Below are 23,737 nucleotides of genomic sequence, written 5' to 3'. Positions count from 1 at the left end.
GCAGCCCAGCAGCGGAGGACGGCCCGCGATTCTGCCGACCACCCCCTTCTTGGCACCTTCTCTCCACGTCTCCCTCGCGACAGACGGATACACTACACGGGCGCAGAGATACAGTCAGACAGACAGGGAGACAATCGCATTCACTCATTCACTACCCCGAACCAGCTAATTCACCATGGTACATTCCACCCGTCCATCCATCCATCCACCCCTTACACCATGACTAACCACACGCGCAGCTCGACCGTCTTGTAGGCCTCAGCATGCTCATCGCAGCCACGGCCATCTTCGTCTACTACTCCGTCTGGACACTGTTCATGGTACGTCAAGCTCGCTCTACCACGACACACCCGCTAACACGACGCAGCCCTTTGTCGACGACGACCACTTCCTCCACTCCCTCTTCCTGCCCCGCGTCTGGGCCATTCGCATCCCCGTGATTCTGGTCATCCTCTTCACCACCCTCGTCGGCAGCTTCCTGTCCGTTGTTATGATACGCAGCAATCGGAAGAAGGCCCTCAAGGCCCAGGCCAAGAAGGCTTCGTAGGCGACGCGACACACGACATGCTTCGGAATACAGGGCTTGGGATAGGGGTATGCATGTATGGGCGTTGCTTTTTGTGACATGGGAGAATTAGGAAAAAGGGGGGAGGGAGTTAGAACATGATAGAATGCGAGCATATGCGATTGTGCGTACAATTGACTGATCCAATCTGTACATGTACAAGCTTCCACTTTCAATGCATAGATACATCCACCATAACTCACAGACCCAACCTCACATAATCGCGCAGTTATCTTCATTGACAACAATCGGTCCCTCGCCACCCTCGTCCCCTCCACCAGCAGCCTGCTGTGCCGCAAGATGCCTCGCAAGCTGCGCAAAAACTGCTTGCTACACACAAACGTCAGCACACAATCATCTCCACACATCAGCAATCCACCTACCGAGATGAAGTAATCCTCCGGCCCCCCCTTGCGATCCATATCATTCTGGCTCGTAATCTGGTACGCCTGATGCATTCTCTTGCGACTCCGCAGCCCGTTGAGTGCAACCTCATCGTCACTGTCGACATCGCTGCCATCTTCGTCACCAGTCGTGGGTTGGGTAGCAGATTGAGCGCGCCTGCTGCGGCCGAAGCTGAGGCTAGAGAATGCCTGTGGATCGGCGAACTGGACACCCACGCCTTTTCGTGCATTGCGCTGGTCGCGCGCATCGGGGGAGAAAATCTTGATCGTGTGGTCGATGCCGGAGACGGCCATGGTAGGTTCGTACGGGTGACCTGTAGGGAGATGAGAAAAAATGGAGTGAATACTTTCGATCGACTTACCTTGTACAACGTTGACTACTTCGCCATCGCCTTCGAGGATGTTGACGAGCTGTGCTGTCTTACGGTCCCAGATGAAAACGTGTCCCGAGTCGCTCCCACTTACCACATACTCATCCTGCAGGCCAAAGTAGTTGACGTCCTTGACAGTCTTGACGTTGCAGTGTCCTCTGTACACAAGTGTGTGAGGTGCACATGGTATGTCCAACTCTACTTTTTCTCTCTGGCTGCTGCGGCCAAAATCTGAGCGCCACAACATGCGCTCGCTTTCAAGGCCGTCGGAGTCTGAGTCGTCAGAGTCGTGCTCTCTGTCGGAAGTCTCCTCGTCGCCATCACTATCTTCTTCGTCGTCATCATCTTCGTCTTCTTCATCATCTTCAGACTCTTCGTCGCTTGCAACCGTCGCACCTCCACCCCGACTCGACTCAGCCACTGTAGACCAACTTGACGACTCCTCCGCTTGTCCACCGCTCTCTCGAGCCCTACCCCCACGGACAAACTCCGCCTCCACAACTGATTCTTCCTCCGCCAGCGGATCTATATCCTCCTGTTGCTGCATGAACGCCTGCTCTTCCGCCCTGATACTAGCGTCAGAAATTCCACGTCCACCAAACGCGCGATCCACAAACGAGAATTTGACATCCGTTGCAGCATTAAGCAGCACGCCCCTCCCAACCTGAAAAGCCCATTGCATCTTCGCCGTGTTGCGGTTCTGCACATCATACTGCGTAGATCTGTCTCTCGGGGAGGAATCGTCTACGCCAGTCAAGTCAAGGAATGGAACTTTGAGGGCGTGTGAAAAGGCGATAACGGCAGCCTTCTCGGTGGGGTAGAGAATCCTCGCACTATCTGTTTCGAATCTCGACACGTCCACGTTGACGATTGGATCGTCGCTTGCCAGGTCGAGTAGGTACGGGATCAGGATCTCGTCGATGGCATCCATGTCCGAGTCATATGGGATGGGAAGGCGATCGTTGTGACTGCGACTGGAGAATCCTTCCACCACCGCGCCCGGGCCACTATCGAGCCATAAAAGAATCGCCTTGAGGAAGTCATATCCGAATTGTTCGTTTCGTGGTATCGAGTCAACACGTTCTCTTGGGGCGTGCTGTATCGAAGCGAAGTACTGTGCAATGAGTGCGTCCGACGTAGAATTTGAACCAGTGAGTAGCTGCCCGCCCATCACCCGGGACAGTGTCCCAGCAGCCTGTACGAAGCGACGAGACGCCGCACGGCTGTCGCGGAGCTTGTTCTGAACAGCAACATCGACTGGATCGGGGTCTACCGGATACCCCCATGATCGTGCAATCTCATCCATATCCGAGAGAATCGAGTTCGCAAAGCCCACGATAGACGTGAAGGCTAACTGCAGTCCGCTCTCGCCATAATCACCCATATCGAAAATGCGCTTCTTCATCCTCACCGCCGTCTTCGCAATGCGGTAGTGCTCCGTCGACTGCAGGTCAGCCAATTCTTCTGGTGACATGCGGTTTGCAGCTGGTGCTTCGATTCGGATATCCTCACTCTGGCCGTTGCCGTATGTCACTCTCAGAGCAAGCCCTTCATCCGAGCTTTCGGTACGCTGTCGCGAGCCAGCTCGTTCCGCAGCTTCTTGCGATACTGTGCTCGACTTTGGGTGCTTTCGCTTCCTGTTCTTATCTTTTACGCGGTCATTAGACCTTCCTGCCGACACCTTCGACGTTACAACTTCTTCACTTGCGTCTGGTGTTCGGAGCATATCGAAACTATAAATGTGATCTTGCGACCAGCTCACAAGAAGCTCGTTCGGATGCGCGTCACTGATCTTGCATGCTGTGATGTGGCCCCCGTCATTTCGTCGCATGTGCTTTTTGCCGTTTGGCGCAAATTTCTTCACGCATTGTGTAGCTTTGCCTAGCAACTCATCGTCGTTGTCGGTCCAGTTGCCAGGACTCGACATTCTCGACCCCCGTTCGTTGTTCTTGTCTCTTCCCAGCATACGGCGATCGTGCAGGAAACAGTGCAGATGGGCGCCACCAAGAGCAATGTAGTGCGGCTGTGACGGCGAGCAGGAGACAGTGTTGAGAGCCAAGCCATAGCGACTGTACGATATGAGCGGCGGGGGCACATTGTCCGCAGCAGCCGTGTCTCGCGCCCAGTCCGGCAGGCGACTGTCTCCTCGTAGCGGATATGTCTTCGAGGGCTGTCTGACGTCCCACTGTCGCACGTCGCCGTCGTTTGAGCAGGTGAGGAAGTAGAATGGGTTGTCTTCTGTTACGATTCGCTTCACTGTGTCGGTATGGCAGCGGAACTGCTTCGCGTTGGTGTCCCCCTCGGTGAGTGTGACGCCGTCCAGGGCCATGCCTATGCGTCGCCTGCCGGGCTGTGACCTGCTGCCAGAAGCAAGGGCCGAGTGCCCCGAGTGCTCAATGTCGAAGATGCGCACGTCGTCGGTGGCAGAGACGATGGTGCGGTCGTTCGAGTAGGGCATGAACTTGACGGAGAAGATGTTGGAGCGGTGGCCGGTGAGGATGGACGTGGTGAGGCTGAACTGCGACGTCGACGACTCGGGGTGGTACGAGTGTATGTTGATGCGATGGTCGTCGGAGCCAGACGCAAGCAGGCGGCCAGACGTCGACCAGCTGTAGACAGTCAGACGCCATGTCCGGCGCGTCAGCAAGAGGCAGCCTTACCTCAGCGCATTCACACAGCCGTTGTGCCCCTCCAGCTCGTTGACAATGTCCATGTCCTCGACCCATTGCCGGTCGCCGTAGATGCCCCGTATGTCCGTGTACGTCCGGCGCTGCAGCCCGACTTCCCGCTTCAGCAGGCGGTCGTAGAGGGTGTACTTCATCGCGGTGCTATGTTGCCTCTCCGAGCAAGTCCGAACAAGTGCAAGGAAGACTCCAGGTGGAGGTGGCCAGGAAGAGAGCGGTGTGGCAAGCTCGGCAGCGGAGACGACGTTCAGTCGGGCGGGACTCTCTCAGGGTGTGGGCGCCTGTAGTGGGAGCAGGCATGCATTGCGGCGCGCAGTCGAGCGAGTGTTTGTGTGTGAGTCTCAGGCGTTTGGCTCCTACCGCGAATGACGAAGGTGGGCGACTTTCTGTACTCAACATCCCTGCACACTTAGAGTGCTGATCGGCCTCCAACAATAGCCCTATCATTTCATACTTCTCTACCAACAAACCAATTTACCACAGCAGAGCTTGATGCGTCAAGACTGGGCAATGCTAAGTCAGAAGTAGCCATGACACATTGGGTGTCGAGGCTATCCATCTTCTACGTCTCCATTGAATCGCCTAACAGGTGCACGACGGGACATGGTAATGTTCCCCAAACGTCAACATTCACCAACGAACAGAAGTAAAATACATGTACATCTCTATTCATCTGCCATTTCCACATCCTTCTATTCATCTCTCATCACCTCCCCACAAGCCCAGTCCATCACACAACAAGCTACTGACCCCCAGCTCTCTTCCGCGCCTTCTCTATAAGTATACTATGCATCTCGCGAATCTCAGGAACAATAACAGATTCAATCTCCAGCGCCGGCTCACCCTGCAGGACGCGTTTCTCCGACTCCCCAGCATCCAGCCCATCCTGCCTCGCAGACAGATCAGCAGAGCCCACCAGCGCCGGCACACCAGTGAAGCTCTTCGTCCTGCGACCATGCGGCACACGAATCCACTTCTCGCCATCGAGCGCAGACACAAACACAACCTCCCACTTGCGCGTGAGCAGCAAGTTGCCAATGACGAGGTGGTGCGAGTACTTGTTGAGCGAATACTGCGCTTTCTTGACCAGCATCGACGGATCCGTTTCCAGCTTGAAGCTCACAATCATAGCCTCGGGCGCCCAGCCGTCGACGAGGGACTGCAGGAACTTGGGCACGGGCTCTAGGTCGATGACCAGACTCCTGCCTTCTGTGCGCGCCGCGGGCGTCTTCGCATTGCTATTCCCCGCGTCCGCGGCGCCCTGCAGGAACTCCTCGTTGGACTGAATCTTGTGCTCGACCATGCGGTCCTGCGGGACGAAGAAATCAGACACCGCGGCAGCGAGGTAGAAAATCGCCTTCGGGCCCAGCGGACGCATGAGCTTGGCCACCTCGCGCAGATTCCACAGGTACTCGGTGATAGTGACGTAGGACAGGATGAGCAGCTTGTTCTCGCGCTTCACCTCAGCATACTGCCGCAGCACGCGCAGCATCTCCTCCTGGTGCTGCTCGTCGACCACCACGCGCCCATCCTCTTCTTTCATGTAGTCCAGGAACGAGCGTGTGTTGTGCGAGTAGTGTCGCGAGTACGGCAGCAGCGAGAACTGGCGGTGCAGGAAGATGACCGCGTAGCCATTCTGCAGAAAGTACTCTGCGCTCGTGGCGCCGCGCGTGCCGGCCGAGAAGTTGTCGATGTAGCGCACTGTCTGCGTTTCTAGCGGGACTGTGGTGCCGCCTGAGGTGACGAGCACCACGCGTCGGCCCTCGTCGGCATGGCGGTGGATGAACTCGCGCGCGAGTGTCGTGTTGGTGCCAAGGTCTTTCGGCGGCGGCTCGTGGGTGAAGTAGTAGCTCTCGGCCTGCTGGGCATCGTCCGTCATGGTCGTCGTGGCATTGTCGGAGCTGGGTTGCAGAGCTTCGGGTCGGATCGAGGTGTTGACGGTTGGCGGGGTAGCTTCAGGCGGGGTGATCAGCACATGCTAGTACATGTTATCGGAGGACTTCTACATAATCATGTACAAGGTAAATATCATCCTCTTCATCTAGACAAGCAGGGATGGAGAGTCTGAAGTCTGAAGACGTAGAGAGTCATCCATTCGGCAAAGAATCGGATGTGGGACGAAAATGTGCAGAATAGAAAAACATGACAGAGTAACTCCACAATAGCAGTTTATGCTTGTATACATTTATCATCTGTAACATGACTTGTATAGTAGTCACTTGAGGCTACCCAGCGAGCCGCAAAAAGAACCTTCCAAACGCCTTCCCCAGACCTATTGTTTGCTTACACATGTGTTACAGTCCAACTGTTCCCACCTATCCTCTACCACCTGACCCCCTTCTTGAAGACCGGCACCTCGTCGAAATCATCCACACTCCACTTCAACTCGCCTTCTTCATCGATCCATGCACCCTGATCACTAGCCTCCAGCCCAGCGTTGTTGTTCTCCCGAATCTCACTCTTACTGACACCCAACGCATCTCTCGCTAGCCAAACAACTGGCGTCTTGCTTGTATACGCAGGATTGAGGTAGGCTTTCTTCAACTCCTCCTCGCTATACTCAGGCACATCATCCTCGTCGAAATCGCCGTCGCGAAGCCATGCCTTCATCGCCGTATGGCTCGCAAACACATGCGGCTCAAAGAAGCGCGCCAATGGAGAGACAACATGCGTCGGGACACGAGTCTGGCGGCTTATTCTCTGGATTTGGTGTTCTGTGCTGCGTAGAGCATCGGCCTCGCCTTCTTCTGCAGCGGAGAGGAGCGGAGCTTGTTCGTCGTCGTCGTCGGAAGTCAGGGCCGTGTCGGCTGGGAGGTATTGTTCAAGCGGCGCGAAGTAGCGATTAGTCGAGTAGGTGAAGACAATCGTCAGGACGAGGAGAATGACTAGCATAATGGAAGGTCCAGTCGCCTCGTGCAGACCGAAGAGCCCAATGAGGCCGAGCTCAGCGATGTAAACGCCAGTAAGTATCTGTTGGAGAGCAAGCGTGTAGCAGTGTCCTTTCGTATCCGTCTTTGGCTGCACAGTGAAGAGCAGCATGTAGCGGTAGCTTATGTAGAAAAAGCATAAACCTACTGCGGCGAAACCGAGGACGAGGGGTGCAATACATGAGTATGCGATAGCTGGTTCTGATTAGTCGAGACCTATTTGACTGTATTGGGAGTTCACATACCGATGATGACGAAGTTTACGTATTTGGGAAATAGCTTGCCCCATGCCATGCCCCTCAACGTGATGTAACTGTTGTACTTTTGTCGCGGAGTTTTGTCAAAGAACTTGTCATAGAAGATGTACGAGAGAACATCCGAGTAGTTGAGGAAGTTATCCGATGTACTCGTCAATCCTTGGACGACGAAGTAAGTGAGGTATGAGTTTGCTGCCTTGGGCAGACGCGACGCGAGTAGTTGGGGCAATTGAGTTGGGTCTTTCGCGATTTGGGATGCGACTGCTGCAGCTCCCGAGGAAAGCGTAGTAACAAGGAAGACCTGCACTACTTGGAATACATAATACCACTTCAGTACTTTGAGCTCAGCCGTGGTTTTGGTGGGCTCTCCAAATTTGATGAAAATATCTGTATCAAATCAGCCCCGACTGTTTTCAAGGTATCATATGGCCGTACTCACATCTGAAGATATTAGGCACATACTTGCTGAGCGCACTAAGCAGCAGCGGTGGGACCAAGCCGGACAAGAGGCTCATAAGCGAAGGCGGAAGGCTGTTAAGGAAGCTCAGGATCTTGAAGTTTTGGGCAAGATATTCAATGTTCGATATCGCTCCCACAATTGAAACCGGGATAGACCAGAAGATTATGAGGGCGATAACGAGTGTAAGCGCGAGTCCGTCTTGCGGTATGCGACGTGCTGGTACCAAGGAAAGGTTCTCCCAGATGACTTCGCTGGGCTTGATTCCAGTGTATCGGGGTGTGAGAGACAAGATGTCGGCTGACGCGACCTGTTGGTAAGCTCGTTGAGCAGCGGATTGGGTACGAAATTCGACGAAGACTGCTGCTGAACCCCCTCGGCTTTCTGACGTTTCATTGGACTCTCGCGCCTTCTCAATCTCGGTCTCCTTCTCCAGGATCTGCTCTCGAAATCGATCAATACTGTCAACCTTTTTGCCCACATCTTTACCCACGGGAGGCGGCGTCTTCAATATGTGGGTCGGGCGTAAAGATTTCTTCAACTCTCCTGGAAGATTATCGTACTTTGCATTCCGGGCACCGAATTTGCCTTTTCCATTGTCCAGTACGCTTCGAGTAAGGGCCATCTCTGCTGATTCTAGTTCTTCGACTTTCGCATTCCTCGCAGACACAAGAGATGTCAACGTGTCAGATTTCGTCGCTGGCCATACTCTGACAGCATCTTCCCCAAAGAATCGTTGCACGTTGCTTTGGTCAAGGGTTGCTGTCGGTGCCGAGAGAAAGAGGACAGTGCGTGATGACAGTCTGTTTGCGTTCTTCTTCGACATAGTCCATGTCTGTCGTAGTCCAATGAGCCAGAGTCGTTCCCGTGCCACGGTAAACATGACGAAACTGAAAAACACCCAAGCCACAATCGCGTGGGCATACAGAAGGTTGCTCTTTTGAATGTTGCCAATCGAAATCCGGTCCAGCTCTGACGACGAGCCTCCGCCCATGGCGTTGACTATCAACAACGTGGGCCAGGTGATACAGCATCCAACAACGCAAATGAAGATCAACGTGCGCAGGAAACGGAGGAACAAGTACGAATCGAGCGACTGGTGGTAGAGCATGAACTTGTCGGGCACAACTCTCATTGTGTGCACCCAATCCCAGTACGATCTACTCTGGGATGGCGTACGGTCTTTCTCTGGTATGGTCCCAATGCATGCTCTCGGGAAGTAGATCTTCGGAAAGCGATGCCTGACGAGAGTGAATGCCACGACAAACAACATCGCAGTAGTGGCGCTTGGTATGAAAGCTGCTGCCACCGCACCAAATGATGAAGGGCTGGTAGACTTCACAAAGTAAGCCATTAAACATGTGATGATCCTGAATTCCGCATCTCATTGAGTACATACCGACTGGCCATTACTGGAACTGTTGCCTTTGGCAACAAACACGGTCTGGAAATCCATCCTGATGCGGGTGCCTAGAGGCTGGGAGGGAACAGAGTGATCAGCAGAAAATCATACAGGCCTGAGAGTTAGACGCTAGGTAAGAGGAATAATCAGAGCTAAGAAGAACTCTGCATTCGCGACTACAGGTTTCTGTGTCAGCCTATTGTTGAGAACGCTCCGTGGACGATGTGAACATGACGTATGGCTTAGGCGCGTTCTCAACGCGAACAAGCAAGGTCCGTGTTGCAAAGTCATCCTCAACACTCCTCAATATGACACATGAACAGGTTACCTCGTTCTTTTGAGAAAAAGAAAAAAAGCTTCTAAATGTGGGGCTGAGTCTTACAATGACGCGTCTTTCAGCACTATCAAATCTTCTACACATATTTTGCAGCTTGACGCGAAGTTGCTATCTCGCCTGCCTTGGGTTCAATCTATGGGGCTAACATCCTTCAGGCTCGCAACATGATAGAAATACACATGTATGAAACGATGATGTCCAGACTCAACTATGCATAGCAAATCAAAGTGATATAAATCTCATTCGTGTATTACAAGGTATAAGTCTCAAGGTGTATTTAACAAGTCCAGTTTACCCGTGGTATCAAATCCCCTCACACACCAACTAAGTCCCAATTCTTCAATCCCAAACCCAGAACTCCAAATAGAATGCCGACAAAGAAAAGTACGCCAACCAATGCAACACCAAGTCAAGTCAACAAAAGAAAACATCGAAATCAAGAGCTCCCTCTCTAAAGCCACAACAGCCACCTCATAAACCCCCACCCCACACCGACAATCCTCTTCACAAACCCCACGAGTACGACAACAAGCCATAACCACCACATAGCACCCACAAGCGCCCATTCTACCAACATCCATCCAAAGCTCCTGATCCACTTCATCCTGCGCCGTCTTGTCCGCAACATGTGATCGATATCGTCCGTGATCTGTTTGACTTGTAGCGGGCCCTGGCCCGAAACCTCACTTACCACGCGCACAGCGCTGTCGCCGCCGTCGAGGATGCGGGGCATCAAATCAACTTCGACACGGCTTGTCAAGTCCGCGACAAGATTAGTGAGGTCTTTAATGGTAGCGTCGCGGAAAGTCTTTGTGAAGTTGCTAAGCGTGTCAGTGGAGGCCTCGAGGTCTTGCAGGAGTATGCGAGCGGCGAGAACGTGTTCTTCAGCCTTGGGGACGGTGACGAGGTCCCGCTTCGCTGTGGCTGCAGCGCGGGTAAGGAATGCGGGTGTCTTCGGGCTGGGCGTGTGTGCGCGGAAGGATATCTCTTTTGCTTTGACGCCGGAGCAGAGGAACAAGGCGCGAACACGGACGATGTCTGCTTGCGTGACTACATTGGCGTCGGTCTTACGACGGAGGACGTGCGAATCGTCGTCAGTAATGCTCCAGTGGCGCCGGCCGTCAAGGGTTGGCCTGGAGGTGCTTCGTTTCCGATTCGAAGAGTACGAGTCTCTTAGCGAAAGAGCTAGGCCAGCTCCCCCAGGGCGAGTGAGCGCTTTTTTCATGTGACCTTGAGTACTATTACGCCTCAGACTAGCGTTGCTTCCAGTTGAGACGATTGACGCAGTTTCTATATCCATCCGAGGTGGTGCGAGTCGATCAAAGCGAGGAGACCGATCCTTCTTCCGTTCTCGGGCCTGGCGCGAGATGTGATGCTCCAGGTCTGACGTGTCTTCGTCAGTCTGAATCTCGTGCGCAGGGCGGAACGAGGGAAGTTCGAGATGATAACGCCCGTTTTTCTTGGAAGTCGTGCTTCCCGCAGTATTCGACGTGAGCATGCGAGGCATTACTGGTCGATCGGCCCGCGTACTATTGAGAGAGACATCAGTACTTAAATCAACGCTATTGCGCTCAGAGACTGTTTCTGCGTCCGAATCGTCCTGCCGGTCTTTTCTGAAGATAAACTCGCCGACTTTCGATCCTTCATGCTTCACGCCCTTGAGAAACCTCGTCACAGCAGAGTGGGGCTCCCGAAACTCTAGAGTATCTTTACGGTTCAATTTGACAGGGCTGGTCAGACTACTAACACTGTCGTTCTTGCGGGAGGTGAGCAGTGACTTTACAGCACCTGGAGCAGCCATGATGGCCGTTCCAATACCGCTTCCGTCATGAAGCTCTTCGCTGGGCTGCCGAGAGCTATGCTTTTTGTATGAGCCAGAAGAGCGCGTTTCGGGATTGTGTTCGTGCTTGCGGTTCTGGTCGGCCTCATGCGAATGGAATATGTTGAGCTTGCTTCGCTTGGATTTCTTATGCTCAGACCCTGCTCGACTAGGTGGTGGCGAAAGATCGGATCCGATATGAGGGAAAAACTTTGCATGAAGCGGAGTGTTTGGTGCAGTGCTGTCCAGGTCTTCAAAAGACGATCGGGGTTCTAAAGAGTCGATCGAAAAGGTTCCTTGTCTTCGGGGGATGGGTGGTATTTTGAAAGTACCGTGATCATCCGGGTTTGCAGAATCGATCGAGAAGCGTGGAACTTCCAGGGACTCTTTCGAAGCTCTACTGATATGCACATCGGAATTGTATGTTCCCCACTTGTTGGGTGTATCGGGCGTTATCACAGCCGGTGATTGTGTGTAAGACACCTTGGCTTGTTGTTCTAAGAGGTTCCTTATCTGTAACGCAAGTGGACCAGTGTTGTGTTCAGCGTCGATGATCCCAAAAGGCTTGCGCTTGCTAGTATCGGTGTCCGAGTCTGAAGAGTCGGAATTGTGATCAGAGTGATATCCTGGGCTTCTGCCATATCTCCTCCTCGAGCTATCGGTGCGAATTGCAGGAAGAAGCCTGCGCTTACGACCACGTTCACTGCCTCTTTCACTCTCATCGCCAGTCGTAGGATCAGTTGTGGCGCCAGGTATATCCACCCAGCTTCTCCTCCGCTTCTCTGAGTAGTCTTTGCTGGGACGTGGTTGGAGGTGGTCCTGCTTCTGTATTTCCTTTGCCCTGAAAACGCTACGACCATGGCGATCCTCAATAACCATCTTGTTGTCGCCTTGCTCGAGCCAATGCGCATCTGCAAGTAGATCTTCGGGAGTGCAGACCCAGCCCGTGGGTGCCTTGGAAGGTTTGCTTGGGCTTAATGCTGTTTCGTGATTGGAATGCAACTTGGGCAATGATACTCCATCCGCTTGTCGATAGCCAAAATGTGCCGATTGCTGCTCGACACGGTCCACCCAGTCGCGAACATGATCGATATCGCCAAATTCTTCGGAAGCATGAACGAGCATTCGCCGTTCGCGGGCTCTGCACCTTCGATTGCGGATATACTGTAGAGGATTGTAAGGTCGGCCAAGTTCTTGCTGTTTGTTGGCATATGACGGGACGCGGGTGAGTTGGGCATGAGGACTTCCTGGGACGCTGTTGGAAGAGACGAAGAAATTGCCTGGTGCGCTCGCGTCTGATTTGAGTGGTGGCAGATAATCCAGCAGCCGTAAATACTCGATTCGGAGCTCGATATATGCACGAGCTTTGTCTCGTCGAGCGAGCGTCGCAGCCGAGGGGTTGAATGACTGGGAGCCCGGAAAGGCCATTGATCCACTTCGTTGTATAGACGTGGACATGTGGCGAGAGGACGAGGTAGTGCCGCCCATGGGAGAAATGTTGCGCGAGACTCGTCGCTGCTCGTTGAGATACTGGCGCAGACTGCCGCCAGCACCATTGTTCGAAAAGCTGCCCTCTCGCGGAGCCCCCGACAAGGCTCTGGACTGCGAGGCCAGGAGCTGCCCGGAACTGAGGTTTCGCCTCCTGCTCTCGCTCAAGTTCAAGGCCATATGTACGAGCTGGTTCGGGTCGATTGCCTGCCGTTGCGGTGCATTGGGCGAAGGTGCCCTGTCGTGGGACGTCGAGGGCATCACGCGCAAACCGCCCCTAAGCTTCTCGACGCGAAGCGGGCCGTGATCCTGCTCTTGCGAGTCGTTCGAATCCACGCGAGATACCCCACTAGTGGCGTCCCGTCTCTCTCTGTGATTGTCTCGCAGCATGTTTGAGCTGGCAGACGAGAGCTTCTCTCTCTTGCGGATGTCAACTTGTCCATCGTTTCCAGACACATGCCGCGAGCTACGTGTGCCTTTCTTGTCCTCTATATACGCATGAGGCTGAACACCCCGGGTTCGAGGTCCACCACCAAAGTCCGAATCCAAAAGGAATCCCCCAGACCGCCGAGCTCGCGGCTTGCGATGGGCAAAGTCATGTACGTCGATCGAATCTTCGCTCAGCCGCTGCGATGAGCCCTCGCCATTATCCACATACGTCGCCGAGGTCCGTGAATGCAGCGTGTGTGACGATGTCACCGAGGGCTCCGAGGACGTCGAAGGGTGGCCATCACTGCGCGGCGCGGACATGGTCTCGAGCTTCTGTGCTATCTCGAACGCCGACGGGGTCGCATGGCGAAGGTGATGCTGCGCGGCGCAGGGAGACTCGGTCAAGCGTAGAAACGGGTGTGGCGACGACTATGGGGTAGTGGTTTGCTCGGGGCGCGTGACAGCACCTTCAGTGTTGATTGTTGGAAGCCTCATACCGGATCGTGCCTTCCCCCTACGTCAACGCCTGGTCCAAGCGCCTCGAGCTCCAACTCAGTTGCGGTGCTTCGGATTTGGAAAGCAATGCAATTCCATGCCTGGTACTTACTATTGAATATGGAAGCATAAGGTTATCAGTGCAGATGAGAAGCTGTCTAATATTCATATCTACCGGCTGCCGTGGGTAGGTCCCTTCCCTCCAAGCAGTCATCTATGTAATCCAGGACTGCTTTGTCTTCTTCAATGATTCCCCGAACCCACCCATCTACACATCGCTATGTGATGCCCAGGACGTCGCGTTACTGACTCCAGGCGCCCTCTCCGGGGTGTGCATTGCAATTTGCAAAACGTCTGTGAGAAAAGACTTCCCGTCGATGGGGTTCGTTGGGCGCCATCCCTCTTTGTATGGTAAACGCTCCTCGCCTTTCCAATCCTTTAGTAAAGACCCTCCATATGCAGATTGAACCTACTAAAGAAAATCTTGATCCACTCCACCGACGCCTTGTTAGTCGAAGGGTCCTTCAGGACCTGAAAGTACGCAGCAGACTCGGAATATGACGAGCGTTGTGCAGTTGTATTGTACGCAAACTGGGGGTTTGCGGCTTTGGAGGCTTGTATGCGACCCCTGATCAACGGTCAGGTCATTACTACACGTACGAGAGAATGAAGATTACCAGCGCGCCGCAGCTATTTCCTCGAAACCGACATTAGTAGCGCCTTTGAAGAAGCTCAAAGTCTCCGCAAATATGCTTGGGCAGAAGACTTGCGCTTCGCCAGCAAGATAATTGTCCTTCCTTGATAGGCTACCATCGTGCTCAATGATACCATGCTTGTTCAAATCGCCGAGGGTGAAGGCCCCACTGGCGGGATCCGATGTCGTTTTGATCCCATCCAAGGCACGCACGGTTGCCGTCTCAGCTGAGAAATTCAGCGCCACGCCCAATGTTTCGACAAGTAGCGGCACAGTGAGCATGCGGCCGTCACGGGGAAGAAGGCCGTGATTCGCAAGAGCGTTGAGGGCCGGACAAGGTGAGCGTAGATCGTCCGTTGTCGGAGGGAGCCAGTCCTCGAAGTTGACGTATGCAGTAGTAAGACTCTGCAGGGTCAAGAAGGTAAGCAGACCTTTCATAGTGATGTATGGAAGCAATGTCAATGTGGCCGGAGTACTGCAGCTGAGAAGAGCAATCAAGAAGTCTGACAAAGATACACGTATCAATGACTTTATAGAAATGTTAGAACGTGCCTAGCTAAACAGTGATCCAAACGTCGAAAATGAGAGAAGCAAGAGAGGAGATACAGATGGACGTCCCTCAACTTTGACGGAAGGAATGTTTGTTGATCCCGCTATCCATCCTTGAATCACCGAGAATGCGTTGTATGATATTCATCATGGGCCTGGAATGTGTGTGTGGCATGCGATGCAAAACGACTTGGCCGCTCATCAACAAAGGCAACCCTTAGTTCAGTCATACTTCCGGCTGTTTGCGTCTACTCTCCTCTGTCAACGCGTGGTGATGTCCTCGATATTCGGGTTGTACGTTTTGCGCTGGCTCCAGCCTTTCCTCACCTTGTGTTATCTATCAGATACCTTGTATAGCTTATTATGCCGTTTTGTTGGTTGGCCAACTGAGGAATCTGACCAAACTGAAGGATACCTGGTACGTGTGGCAGTGACAGCGGCGAGGACTAAACCATGTGATGACAGGCAACACCATCAAACGCTGTGCCAATATTCACTCGGAATGTGAGCGAATGTTGGTACGTTTTTGCGATGTGCACATCATTTGTGATCGCTCGTCATTGTGCTCCTGACAGGCTTCGTAATGACGTAAATGAACTGGAATATCCGTGAATCGTGCTACCTCAGTGATCTTTTGCATCGCGTCCGAAGGGCTGAACTGAGGGACACTACTGTCCGTAGGTTTCCGTGAGCTGTGGTAATATGTCCCTCCAGATACCCACCACGGTTCTAACGTCTCCCAAGCGAGTGAATCTCTACAGTAAGACTAACACATCTTCAACGCTAAAGGGAGGGTTCTGTATCGGAATCCACAGCTGTAGGTATGGCAAGCTGTGAGTTGGGGTGGGCGGGATTGAATGTGACTGGGCGCCTCAACCCCACCTTTAATGTCACAACTCCGGCTCTTCTTCTTTGCTCTTCTGTGCGCGCTTATGGACCCAATGCCAAACGCACGAGGGTTTCCAGGCCTTCAGGCGGGGGACGAAGAGATTAGCCTGCAGCTGACTGCAAGGGTCCACTTGTGTCTGGTCCGACCGATTGCGAGTATGAACGAGGCGAAGGGTTTCGATCCGATCGATGCCTTCAGAAGCAGTCGTATGAAATACATCAAGGCGTCTTCGAAGACGGAGGAGCTATCCTTCCATGATTGAGACCAGTCTCCCGGGTATGCTCCAGCCACTTGTGGTACTAACCCAAGAGACCAGATGTTTGTTCGATGTAGAGCCTAGACGATGAAGTATTGATCAAGGAACTTTTCAATGTGATTAATGTTGCACAGCACCTAGTAGTCGTGCAAACAAGATTGATGGCGTGATGAATCCTCTCTAAGAATACGCTGCATTAAGGCATCATGCTGAATAACAAGGCGGTCAACCTTCTAAGCCGAGGGTAAATCCAATAGACATACTCAAAGATCATTTCTAGTTACGTTAGTGTGATTCCGCCTCGTAGACGCAACTACAACATGAGTGAGCCAGCCCAAACCAGGCAAAGGATGCGAGTGCATTGAAGAGGTAAGGCGTAAGCAAGCCTGAAACACCGATTCTTTCCTTTGCAGGTCAAGGGCTTATACGAATGAATAAGCGCATCATTCGCCTTGCAGACTGTGCCACGACTGGTGGCCTCGAGCTCAGGCTCCCAAAGTAACATCGTGAAGGACAGGTGAGTGCGTCGGAAGTTCATTGGAGCTTTCAAGACGAGATTGTTATTGAATGCGCGATGGTAGAGGTAGATGTGACGCCTCCCCGTCATGGCGTTCTAACAGAGATGACGGAACTCCACCAAGATGTTGGACAAGGTTTCGTGGCAGCTTGCCGTCAGCCTTGGTGCATGAAAGGCTGACCGATCTTGTGCCCATTGCCCACATCTCGTGTGCTGGAACGAATTGCTGGCCTAGATTGATGTTGGCAAGGCGAAGCCCGTCGTTAGTGTCCCAGAATCCTTGGTTTACGTGTTCGTATTGCGACGCATCGACAGACAATAACGTTGAGACCTAGAGAAATTCGGATGAGAGGGATTAAGATAACACCTTTGCCAATGAGATTCTGAATGCGAGGTCTTCCTAGATGCAGGCTACTGGTTCAAAGCTGAACCCACTGCATGGAGAAGCACCAATTGGCTTACGTTTGGCGGCTCACCGTACTGTGTAATGAGATAAACAAGTCTTCCGAACGCCGGTGCGGTCTTGCGCTCGGCTCTGCGGGAGACGGATGATCCGCCTAACTGGCCGCGAGGCTAGAAATGATGGAAAGCAAAAAAAGTGAACATGAAAATGGCAATGGCGTCGATGGCGTTGCTTGTCCACTGGATTCATTTGATGCGTGCTTGCTAGAGTCAAGATGCAGCTCTAGTGTGATGATATCGTTCCATGGCTGAAAAGCTACCAAGCAATTAGACGAGAGGCATGTCGTAGCGAAAGCACGACCGAGCGGTAATGACGACGACAATGTAGTCTCACCAGTGAGCAAGCCTTGCTCTTGTGAATTTATAGTTGTTCGTATGTTCGTATTTGACCGCAAAATGATCCGAGGCTGATGCGAAGCAGGGTTGTGTGATCTCCATTCGCTTTCAAGTCTCTGGCCAACCCGGCCGAGGGCCCTGCCTGCGTCGCCCTTCCTGATTCGCCTCGGACTCGAGAGATGTCGTTCAGGCTGAGGCTGAAGATCCAATAGGCGAACAGCAGGCCGCTTACGGTGGTGGCTGCATGTCGAACCACCCACTCAGATGGCCAAAGCGAGGCTGACGCCGCGCTTCAACTCAGCCTCGTGCGCGCTCCACATGGCCCAGCCAAAATCGGGATGTCAGGCAGAAGGATATTTTGCTCCGCTCGGTCCCCGCGCGCTCCCCCAGATCGACCAAGATTTCCACAAAAAGTCCAAACAACTCGACGTGACTTTCATCCTTGTCTATTTTCGTCAGAATTAGTCGCCGTTAGAACAACCGCAATCGCCCCACCCAAAGGGAGAAAAACAACATCCGAGTCCGTTGCGCTGGGAACGAGCAAGGCCATCGCTCTTCATCAGCAGCCTTGCTGAGGATTCTCAATAATCATCAAGAGTTTATGCCTCCAACTCGATCAAGAACCAGAATGAAAGAAGAAGCGTCCGTCAGCACCATAGCGGCAATCCAAACTAGCGAACCGGCTGAGCCGGTGTCATCGTCCAAGGAAACCATCGTGACAGCTTCGCTCAACAACACCACACCATCCACGTCACCTACGTTTCCAGGAACATCCAAGAATCAATCCCGCAGAGTGTTACGGTTGAAGTGTCCACTCTGTAACGAGTATCCCGATGGATTCCGCAGTGAACATGAGCTACGACGTCATACAAACCGCGTCCACAGAAAAGCCCGCAAGGTCTGGGTAACCATTGACACTTCGCCTGACAAGTCCTTCCTTGCAAACTGCAAAGCCTGTCAGACGGGCAAGAAGTACAATGAATGCTACAACGCCGCAAGTCACCTCCGACGTATGCATTTCCATCCACATAAGCGCGGCGAGAGGAAGATGACGGCTGCAGAGGCTCGACGTGGCGGGAAACCTGGCGATTTAGATCCTCCGATGGACGTGTTAAAGGCGAGTTGGTTAAGAGAAGTAGATGAATTCCACGGGGATTCAGACGGGCTTAACATGGGCGAGGTGATCAGCGTGCCCTCGATTCAGACCCATCATCATGCCTTGCGAGAGCCTGCACCACCAAAGGCTGAGGCAAAGGCCCCACCAACACCAACGACACCATCTACCCGATCGATGGCCATTGATAGTATTGTGGACAAGGTCAATGCCTCCTAGCCCAAAACTTGGTCCGAGAGCATGTTGCCGGATCGTGTCAGGAATCAATCCGAGGCTGTGATAGTCGTGTTGACTTTCTAGAAGTACTCCAGCCACTCCACGTGTCGGCCATCGTCGCCAATCAAGACTTCCTGGCTTTTTTCTTCCTCACGGATGCAATCGCTGCTTCGCTCAACGGAGAGGAATGAGCATACAGGTCTCTGTGCCGAGTTTTTGTAGCACGCGGCAACAATATGCGATAAGAATGTTTTCAAGCAGCGTCCGGATCGCTCTTTTGAAAATTCTTTGGTGCTTAGGCGTTGATATGAAGGCTAGACGTTGGTGGAAACAGAAACAAACGGACGAGCCAGTCTTTGGGTGCAAGCACTCGATAAGAAAGCCTGCCTTACTTTGAAGCATTCTTTCTGGATATAATGCTCAGTGTGCTGAACGAGTCCATCGCTCTTCGTAGACATGTTTGTGACGATAAACGGTTGAAGGCAATATTAGTTATAGTACCTCGTTCATACGTGTATGCTCTCGTGATGAATTATCGCATTAGCTGTAGACAACACGTACCCAAATCCCTGCCATATGGCGACATACTGAGCAGAACGAAGTGCGCAAGAGAGAGAACCAGTTTTCGGGTGTGTGATAGGAGATGAAGTGAAATTAAGACGTGAAGATCGAAGTGGCTGCCCGTGCGCCTAATTTCGCGATGCAGATGCATCGTGGATCCTCCAAAGCCGCCACACCACCAACCTTTGATGCGTCTCGTCAAACATGTCTTTTCGATGTATAGAGTCATTCGGTCCGTGTGCGCAGTCTGTAATGTGACCAGTCGTCACAACAGAGCTAACGACCGTTTGTAGAGTGCATTTCAATTTCCTCGCCTCTCCCGATCATCTTCGATGCGCCACGTCGTTTCTTGGTGATCGTGGTCGCGCAGTCTTGAAGCGTCTGCACTTGCGGCATATCTTCAACAGCTTGCGAACCATGAAACTCGTATAGCAATGCGCAAAGATTGGACGGCAGAGAATTACACACAAACAGAGCTGTTCATCATTTGGAACTTCCAGAGTCGAGCATGAAGAAGTGCTCAATGCGACAGAACTTTGACGATCTGGTAAAGATCTACAGCAGTCGCTCTAAGATGTGCCAGGTACCTAAGGACTTTGTGAACTTGTGTGATCTTTTCACATCACCTAAACGCAACAAGTTTGCGAGCGGTGCCTACTTCGATGATGGGTCTATCTTCGTACGTCCATCTAAATACTTCGAATATGCATCACCTCAGGAAAATATGAAAGTTGCCACGTATTTTGTACAGAGCCCTTCCATTCGAAGAGAACATCCGCAGAGTCAGCGACTCATACTCTTAGCAGAAGACAGTCAACATGAGGTGTTAGTAGACCATCTCATTGAGCAAATTGTAGAAGTCAAAGACAAAGGCGAAAATAACGACACCTGTCGTCTTCTAACGAGGAATGTCTGAAAAGAAGAAGGGCCATCAGCGCTTGACCAGCCTCATAGCTTTGTATCTTGACTCAACTGGCACGCGCCCTATCTTTCTACACTCCACGAAGTACGAAAGCTCATAGTCGTGGCGAAGAATTATGACCAGCGAGGCAGTGAACTTTTCGAGGCTTTTCAACCGATGAAGTACTGCAGACGAATGTCAGAATCTAACCAAAGACTCAACAAGACAACGTTGTACACATGGAAACAACGCAGAACGGTCTGTTTCCCAGCAAGAACAGGGTTTGTTATTTCGCAAAAACAGCGTTCAAAAGCCCAAGCAAGAACTCGTACACATGCAACTACCAACCACGAATATCCAACAGACACTGTTTCTGCAGTTTTGTCAATTCATACTTAGACTTCAAAGCCAAACAGCAAGTCCTCAACCAACAAAAGCCAAAGACCCAACACCTTCGCACAACCAAAAAAACCAGCCATCCCCTCCAAACCCACAAAACACAACCCATCACACGACGTCAACACTTTGCCCAACACTCCAACCCCACCGTCCGCCCACTCACCCAGATAGGTAAACCTGACTCGCCATCCCAGCGAGGAGCCGCATCCCCAAAGCCAAAGTAACAATCCCTGCCAGACATCGCATTTCTGTGGGTCCGGTGAATGCCGCCGCCCATGACGGGTGCAGATCCACATGTGTTGCGTTCGGCGTTCGAGAGACCCACTCACGGCGGACGACGTCACGGCGCTAGAAAGAGACTTCCGTGCTCCCCGGTGTCTCCACTGTGGGGGTTCACCGGTTGGGTCGGAAGGGGAGTGCGTGGTGTTGGGATGGGATGGGAGTGTAGTGACGTTTGTTTGATCGTGGGATGTGGTGTGGCACTGAGGGGGGCTGTGGGTGGACAGGGAATGGAATGAAATGCAGGCCACGGCGCTGTCGTTTGTTACTGTTATGTGAGGCTCCAGGACGGCCGAATGCGCTGGATCACGAGGAATGGAAGACATCGACATATGTGTTGTTGTGATTGGAAAAAGATATAGATTCATCGTCGCAACGGCATATCTGTAATCTCATCGAGCCTAATCGTATCAAAGACGGAAAACTAACCAAACCTACGCACTCTTGACGCCAGTGCTCAAGATATCCAACCAAGTACAGTAAGTACAGTACGCCAAACTCCTTGCTGCTTGTGCAAACCAGTGATAAATCATAACAAGCCATGGCGGTCATAGAATGTGAAGTATAGGTGCAAGAAGGTCCTCGCAAGGGAAACTCCAATCCCAGTATTATGAACGATGAATGCGTGATGAGCAACACATACTATACGGAGGATCCACTCCGATCTCTCGAGCGCAGAGTTACTCCATCAATGCTCTCCGTCTCAACGTGGATGTTTGTCTCGGCGACGATAGTAGCACCATCCATGGTCATGGACTTGGTCAAGATGTCCTGTGAGCCCGTGGGGCTGGGTTCGCGGGAAAGGTCTTTTTCTAGATAGGCCGAGTGGGTGGAAGGGCGGCCGCGACGGTGGTCCACTATGCGTGAGAGCCTGCTGCTACTGCCACCGACAATGGTGACTGTGCGCGCAATGGCGGTCACGGGCTCTTTGCTGTTTGTGCTTTGGAGGCCGAAGTCATGCGTGTCGCGTGAATGTGCAACATTGGTGCCTACGGCGCTGAGGGTGTGGGCGTACTGGGCGCTCGCCGTGTCGTCGTTTAGAATCCGGCGCGTGAGAGTGTAGAGTAGGGCGTCCATCCAACCGCAGGATGTGAGGAGAGAGCCTGCCACGCAGAAGAAGACGTCGGGCGATTCTACTCCACCCATGGCGAGCATGCGCGCAATTGCGAGGGGGGCCGTGAGAATGACGTATACGGCGGGATACAGGACCATGAATTTTGTCGCTCGGGTGAGCTTCGTGGTGTCATTATTGGTGATGAAGCTTATGCGACCGCGCAAGTGGATGAAGACGTGGCCGTAGATGGCTACAGTGCCGAATTCGACAATGAAGATCCACAGGTAGTGGAGATATAGACGGTCTTTTTGGTAGTCGGATGATACCCAGCACTATGCCGTGTTAGCCTGTGAGTATGCACATGTATGAGTGTGGACTTACCCAGCCTCCAGCAAGTGAGAAGAAATGATCTCCATGCATGATCGGACCCGCAATGGTCAATATCAAGGCAGCAATCCAGATCATCACAATGTTTGCAACAAACCAGCTGTACGGCATCTTGTACTGCTTCACCACTCCCAGCCAGGTGTGGATGGCAATAGCCAAGACGAAGAATCCGCTCGCAACATCCCCAATGTGCAAGAACCAAGCTTGTATAAAACACGGCGCCGTTGGAGCTAGGATCTTATCGATGGACAGCCAATGGATAGAAATGGCAAACGCAATCGACTGCTGAAGATCCGCGAGAAGCAATTGGTAGATGAGAATGACGAACTGGTTATAGCCGACAAATTCTCGGTGATGTGTTCGCCAGGATATTAAGCGGCGGGTAATGCAACCAAGCATTATCGTTACTGACACCAGGCTCATCAAGGAGAAGACAACGATAGGCACAAGACCTATTCGGTAGACCTGCGGGAGCGTGTTCACGCTGTGGGGATAAGGAAAGTATTGCGACTCGACGATCGTGTCGGGGTTGACGGGGATCAACTCGTGTGGAGCCATTATCGGTGAGCTTAAATGATAGCGCGTGGTGTTCGATGTGGGTTTGTCGGAAAGCAGTTGAGCTTTCGAGTTCTCAATACATCATAGTGTGAACGGTCGTTAGGATTGAGATTGATGGAGGCCTGGTCCCTTTCCTCCGCTGGAAACAGTCCGGGTCGTCCTTCGAGTACAGAATGGAAGGCTGTGAGTCGTATTTGCTCTGTGTCATAAACAATCGGTCCGAGGGTGATCGATGAGCAAAGATCAAGAAATGTCCACGGCGAAGTTGAAAAAGAATGTTGGGTATGGAGTGAAGGGAGAGATTGAGAAACGAGACTGAGAACCTCAGGCAGGACAGGGTGCCCAAATAGAGCTCCAGGCTGAAGCGTAGCATGGAGTAGAGTTTAGTTGACATCGGAGCTAGTCCTCAACTCGCGGAATACGTGCCGCGAAACGGGAGGGTGATGGAAAGGCCACCAACTAGTCAGATATAGACGATATCCTGGGAGGATGTCACACGCAAGGACGCGTTCCGCTTAGCGATATAGAAAGAAGCGCAGATCTGACCCGCATGTGCGCTTTGCAGATATTAGCCGTACACAGGCCATGGCTCATACATGGGTTAATGGTAAGATGTCACCTATCGGCACTCGCCCGGCGAATTGGTAGATGCCCAAACCCTCAGCGAGGAGGTCGAGTCGATCCAGTGAGGCGCAGGCATGACATGACGCGATGTAAACAGACCCATGTGTCAAGACGCGTTGCAGAGAACATGGCGCAGACGTTAACCCATCGAGAATGCATTTGGGCGAGCAGCAAGTTTAGACGAAAATGTCATGTGAGTGAGTGTGTGGTGTTTCAAAATGCGCACACTTGGAGGACCACGCACTGATCAGCAGTGCGTCGGCGAGAAAAGAGGAGACATTCAGGTCCCACAAGATAAACCGTGCT

General features: G+C 52.5%; 9 protein-coding genes across 9 annotated transcripts; 3 read left to right on the top strand and 6 right to left on the bottom strand.

Moving 5' to 3' along the window:
* The first annotated feature begins 96 nt into the window (after positions 1–96).
* On the top strand, positions 97–759 carry P153DRAFT_334962 (dolichol phosphate-mannose biosynthesis regulatory). Its single transcript, XM_033665634.1, has 3 exons — positions 97–178; positions 240–320; positions 368–759. The coding sequence occupies exons 1-3, from the start codon at positions 176–178 to the stop codon at positions 545–547; spliced, it is 264 nt and encodes an 87-aa protein (XP_033526628.1). The 5' UTR covers positions 97–175; the 3' UTR covers positions 548–759.
* On the bottom strand, positions 692–4,363 carry P153DRAFT_364669 (WD40 repeat-like protein). Its single transcript, XM_033667650.1, has 4 exons — positions 4,001–4,363; positions 1,332–3,949; positions 949–1,283; positions 692–895 (listed from the first exon to the last, which is right to left on the bottom strand). Exons 1-4 carry the CDS (start codon positions 4,159–4,161, stop codon positions 779–781), a joined length of 3,231 nt encoding a protein of 1,076 aa, XP_033526627.1. The 5' UTR covers positions 4,162–4,363; the 3' UTR covers positions 692–778.
* A 216-nt stretch (positions 4,364–4,579) lies between these two features.
* Positions 4,580–6,039, bottom strand: P153DRAFT_364667 (phosphopantothenate-cysteine ligase-like protein). Its single transcript, XM_033667649.1, has one exon. The coding sequence runs from the start codon at positions 5,901–5,903 to the stop codon at positions 4,767–4,769; it is 1,137 nt and encodes a 378-aa protein (XP_033526626.1). The 5' UTR covers positions 5,904–6,039; the 3' UTR covers positions 4,580–4,766.
* Positions 6,040–6,252: 213 nt separating this feature from the next.
* Positions 6,253–13,609, bottom strand: P153DRAFT_311027 (DUF221-domain-containing protein). The gene is made up of 6 exons (XM_033664789.1): positions 13,166–13,609; positions 9,980–13,108; positions 9,065–9,122; positions 7,648–9,001; positions 7,197–7,595; positions 6,253–7,146 (listed from the first exon to the last, which is right to left on the bottom strand). The coding sequence occupies exons 1-6, from the start codon at positions 13,459–13,461 to the stop codon at positions 6,347–6,349; spliced, it is 6,036 nt and encodes a 2,011-aa protein (XP_033526625.1). The 5' UTR covers positions 13,462–13,609; the 3' UTR covers positions 6,253–6,346.
* A 294-nt stretch (positions 13,610–13,903) lies between these two features.
* On the bottom strand, positions 13,904–14,767 carry P153DRAFT_285132 (Cloroperoxidase; the record flags this gene model as incomplete). Its single annotated transcript, XM_033663379.1, has 3 exons — positions 13,904–14,061; positions 14,109–14,263; positions 14,313–14,767. The coding sequence occupies 3 exons, from the start codon at positions 14,765–14,767 to the stop codon at positions 13,904–13,906; spliced, it is 768 nt and encodes a 255-aa protein (XP_033526624.1).
* A 3,199-nt stretch (positions 14,768–17,966) lies between these two features.
* On the top strand, positions 17,967–18,671 carry P153DRAFT_284609 (uncharacterized protein; the record flags this gene model as incomplete). Its single annotated transcript, XM_033663333.1, has 1 exon — positions 17,967–18,671. One exon carries the CDS (start codon positions 17,967–17,969, stop codon positions 18,669–18,671), a length of 705 nt encoding a protein of 234 aa, XP_033526623.1.
* A 954-nt stretch (positions 18,672–19,625) lies between these two features.
* P153DRAFT_187303 (uncharacterized protein) lies at positions 19,626–20,226 on the top strand. The gene has a single exon (XM_033662413.1). The coding sequence runs from the start codon at positions 19,738–19,740 to the stop codon at positions 20,143–20,145; it is 408 nt and encodes a 135-aa protein (XP_033526622.1). The 5' UTR covers positions 19,626–19,737; the 3' UTR covers positions 20,146–20,226.
* Positions 20,227–20,396: 170 nt separating this feature from the next.
* Positions 20,397–21,313, bottom strand: P153DRAFT_187244 (uncharacterized protein). The gene has a single exon (XM_033662412.1). It carries the CDS (start codon positions 21,174–21,176, stop codon positions 20,526–20,528), a length of 651 nt encoding a protein of 216 aa, XP_033526621.1. The 5' UTR covers positions 21,177–21,313; the 3' UTR covers positions 20,397–20,525.
* A 137-nt stretch (positions 21,314–21,450) lies between these two features.
* P153DRAFT_374017 (uncharacterized protein) lies at positions 21,451–22,807 on the bottom strand (the record flags this gene model as incomplete). The annotated part of the gene is made up of 2 exons (XM_033669492.1): positions 21,451–22,194; positions 22,244–22,807. 2 exons carry the CDS (start codon positions 22,805–22,807, stop codon positions 21,451–21,453), a joined length of 1,308 nt encoding a protein of 435 aa, XP_033526620.1.
* Between the last annotated feature and the right edge of the window lie 930 nt (positions 22,808–23,737).

The sequence above is a fragment of the Dothidotthia symphoricarpi genome, assembly GCF_010015815.1.
Source record: "Dothidotthia symphoricarpi CBS 119687 unplaced genomic scaffold P153scaffold_5, whole genome shotgun sequence".
Taxonomy (NCBI): Eukaryota; Fungi; Ascomycota; class Dothideomycetes; order Pleosporales; family Dothidotthiaceae; genus Dothidotthia; species Dothidotthia symphoricarpi.
Note: the sequence above shows the minus strand (reverse complement) of the source record. Positions and strands in the feature narration are given on the sequence as shown.

What these genes read in the sequence shown, in the direction of transcription:
- P153DRAFT_334962 (XM_033665634.1), top strand. An exon ending in CCGTCTGGACACTGTTCATG is followed by an intron (nt 321 to 367) that starts GTACGTCAAGCT and finishes AACACGACGCAG; the next exon opens with CCCTTTGTCGACGACGACCA.
- P153DRAFT_364669 (XM_033667650.1), bottom strand. Translation starts at nt 4,161, where the DNA reads ATGAAGTACACCCTCTACGACCGCCTGCTGAAGCGGGAAGTCGGGCTG. An exon ending in GGCTGTGTGAATGCGCTGAG is followed by an intron (nt 3,950 to 4,000) that starts GTAAGGCTGCCT and finishes GACTGTCTACAG; the next exon opens with CTGGTCGACGTCTGGCCGCC. An exon ending in CGGAGGATTACTTCATCTCG is followed by an intron (nt 896 to 948) that starts GTAGGTGGATTG and finishes GTTTGTGTGTAG; the next exon opens with CAAGCAGTTTTTGCGCAGCT.
- P153DRAFT_364667 (XM_033667649.1), bottom strand. Translation starts at nt 5,903, where the DNA reads ATGACGGACGATGCCCAGCAGGCCGAGAGCTACTACTTCACCCACGAG.
- P153DRAFT_311027 (XM_033664789.1), bottom strand. Translation starts at nt 13,461, where the DNA reads ATGTCCGCGCCGCGCAGTGATGGCCACCCTTCGACGTCCTCGGAGCCC. An exon ending in ACACGTAGCTCGCGGCATGT is followed by an intron (nt 13,109 to 13,165) that starts GTCTGGAAACGA and finishes CTCGTCTGCCAG; the next exon opens with CTCAAACATGCTGCGAGACA. An exon ending in CGTAAACTTCGTCATCATCG is followed by an intron (nt 7,147 to 7,196) that starts GTATGTGAACTC and finishes AATCAGAACCAG; the next exon opens with CTATCGCATACTCATGTATT.
- P153DRAFT_187303 (XM_033662413.1), top strand. Translation starts at nt 19,738, where the DNA reads ATGAAGAAGTGCTCAATGCGACAGAACTTTGACGATCTGGTAAAGATC.
- P153DRAFT_187244 (XM_033662412.1), bottom strand. Translation starts at nt 21,176, where the DNA reads ATGAATCTATATCTTTTTCCAATCACAACAACACATATGTCGATGTCT.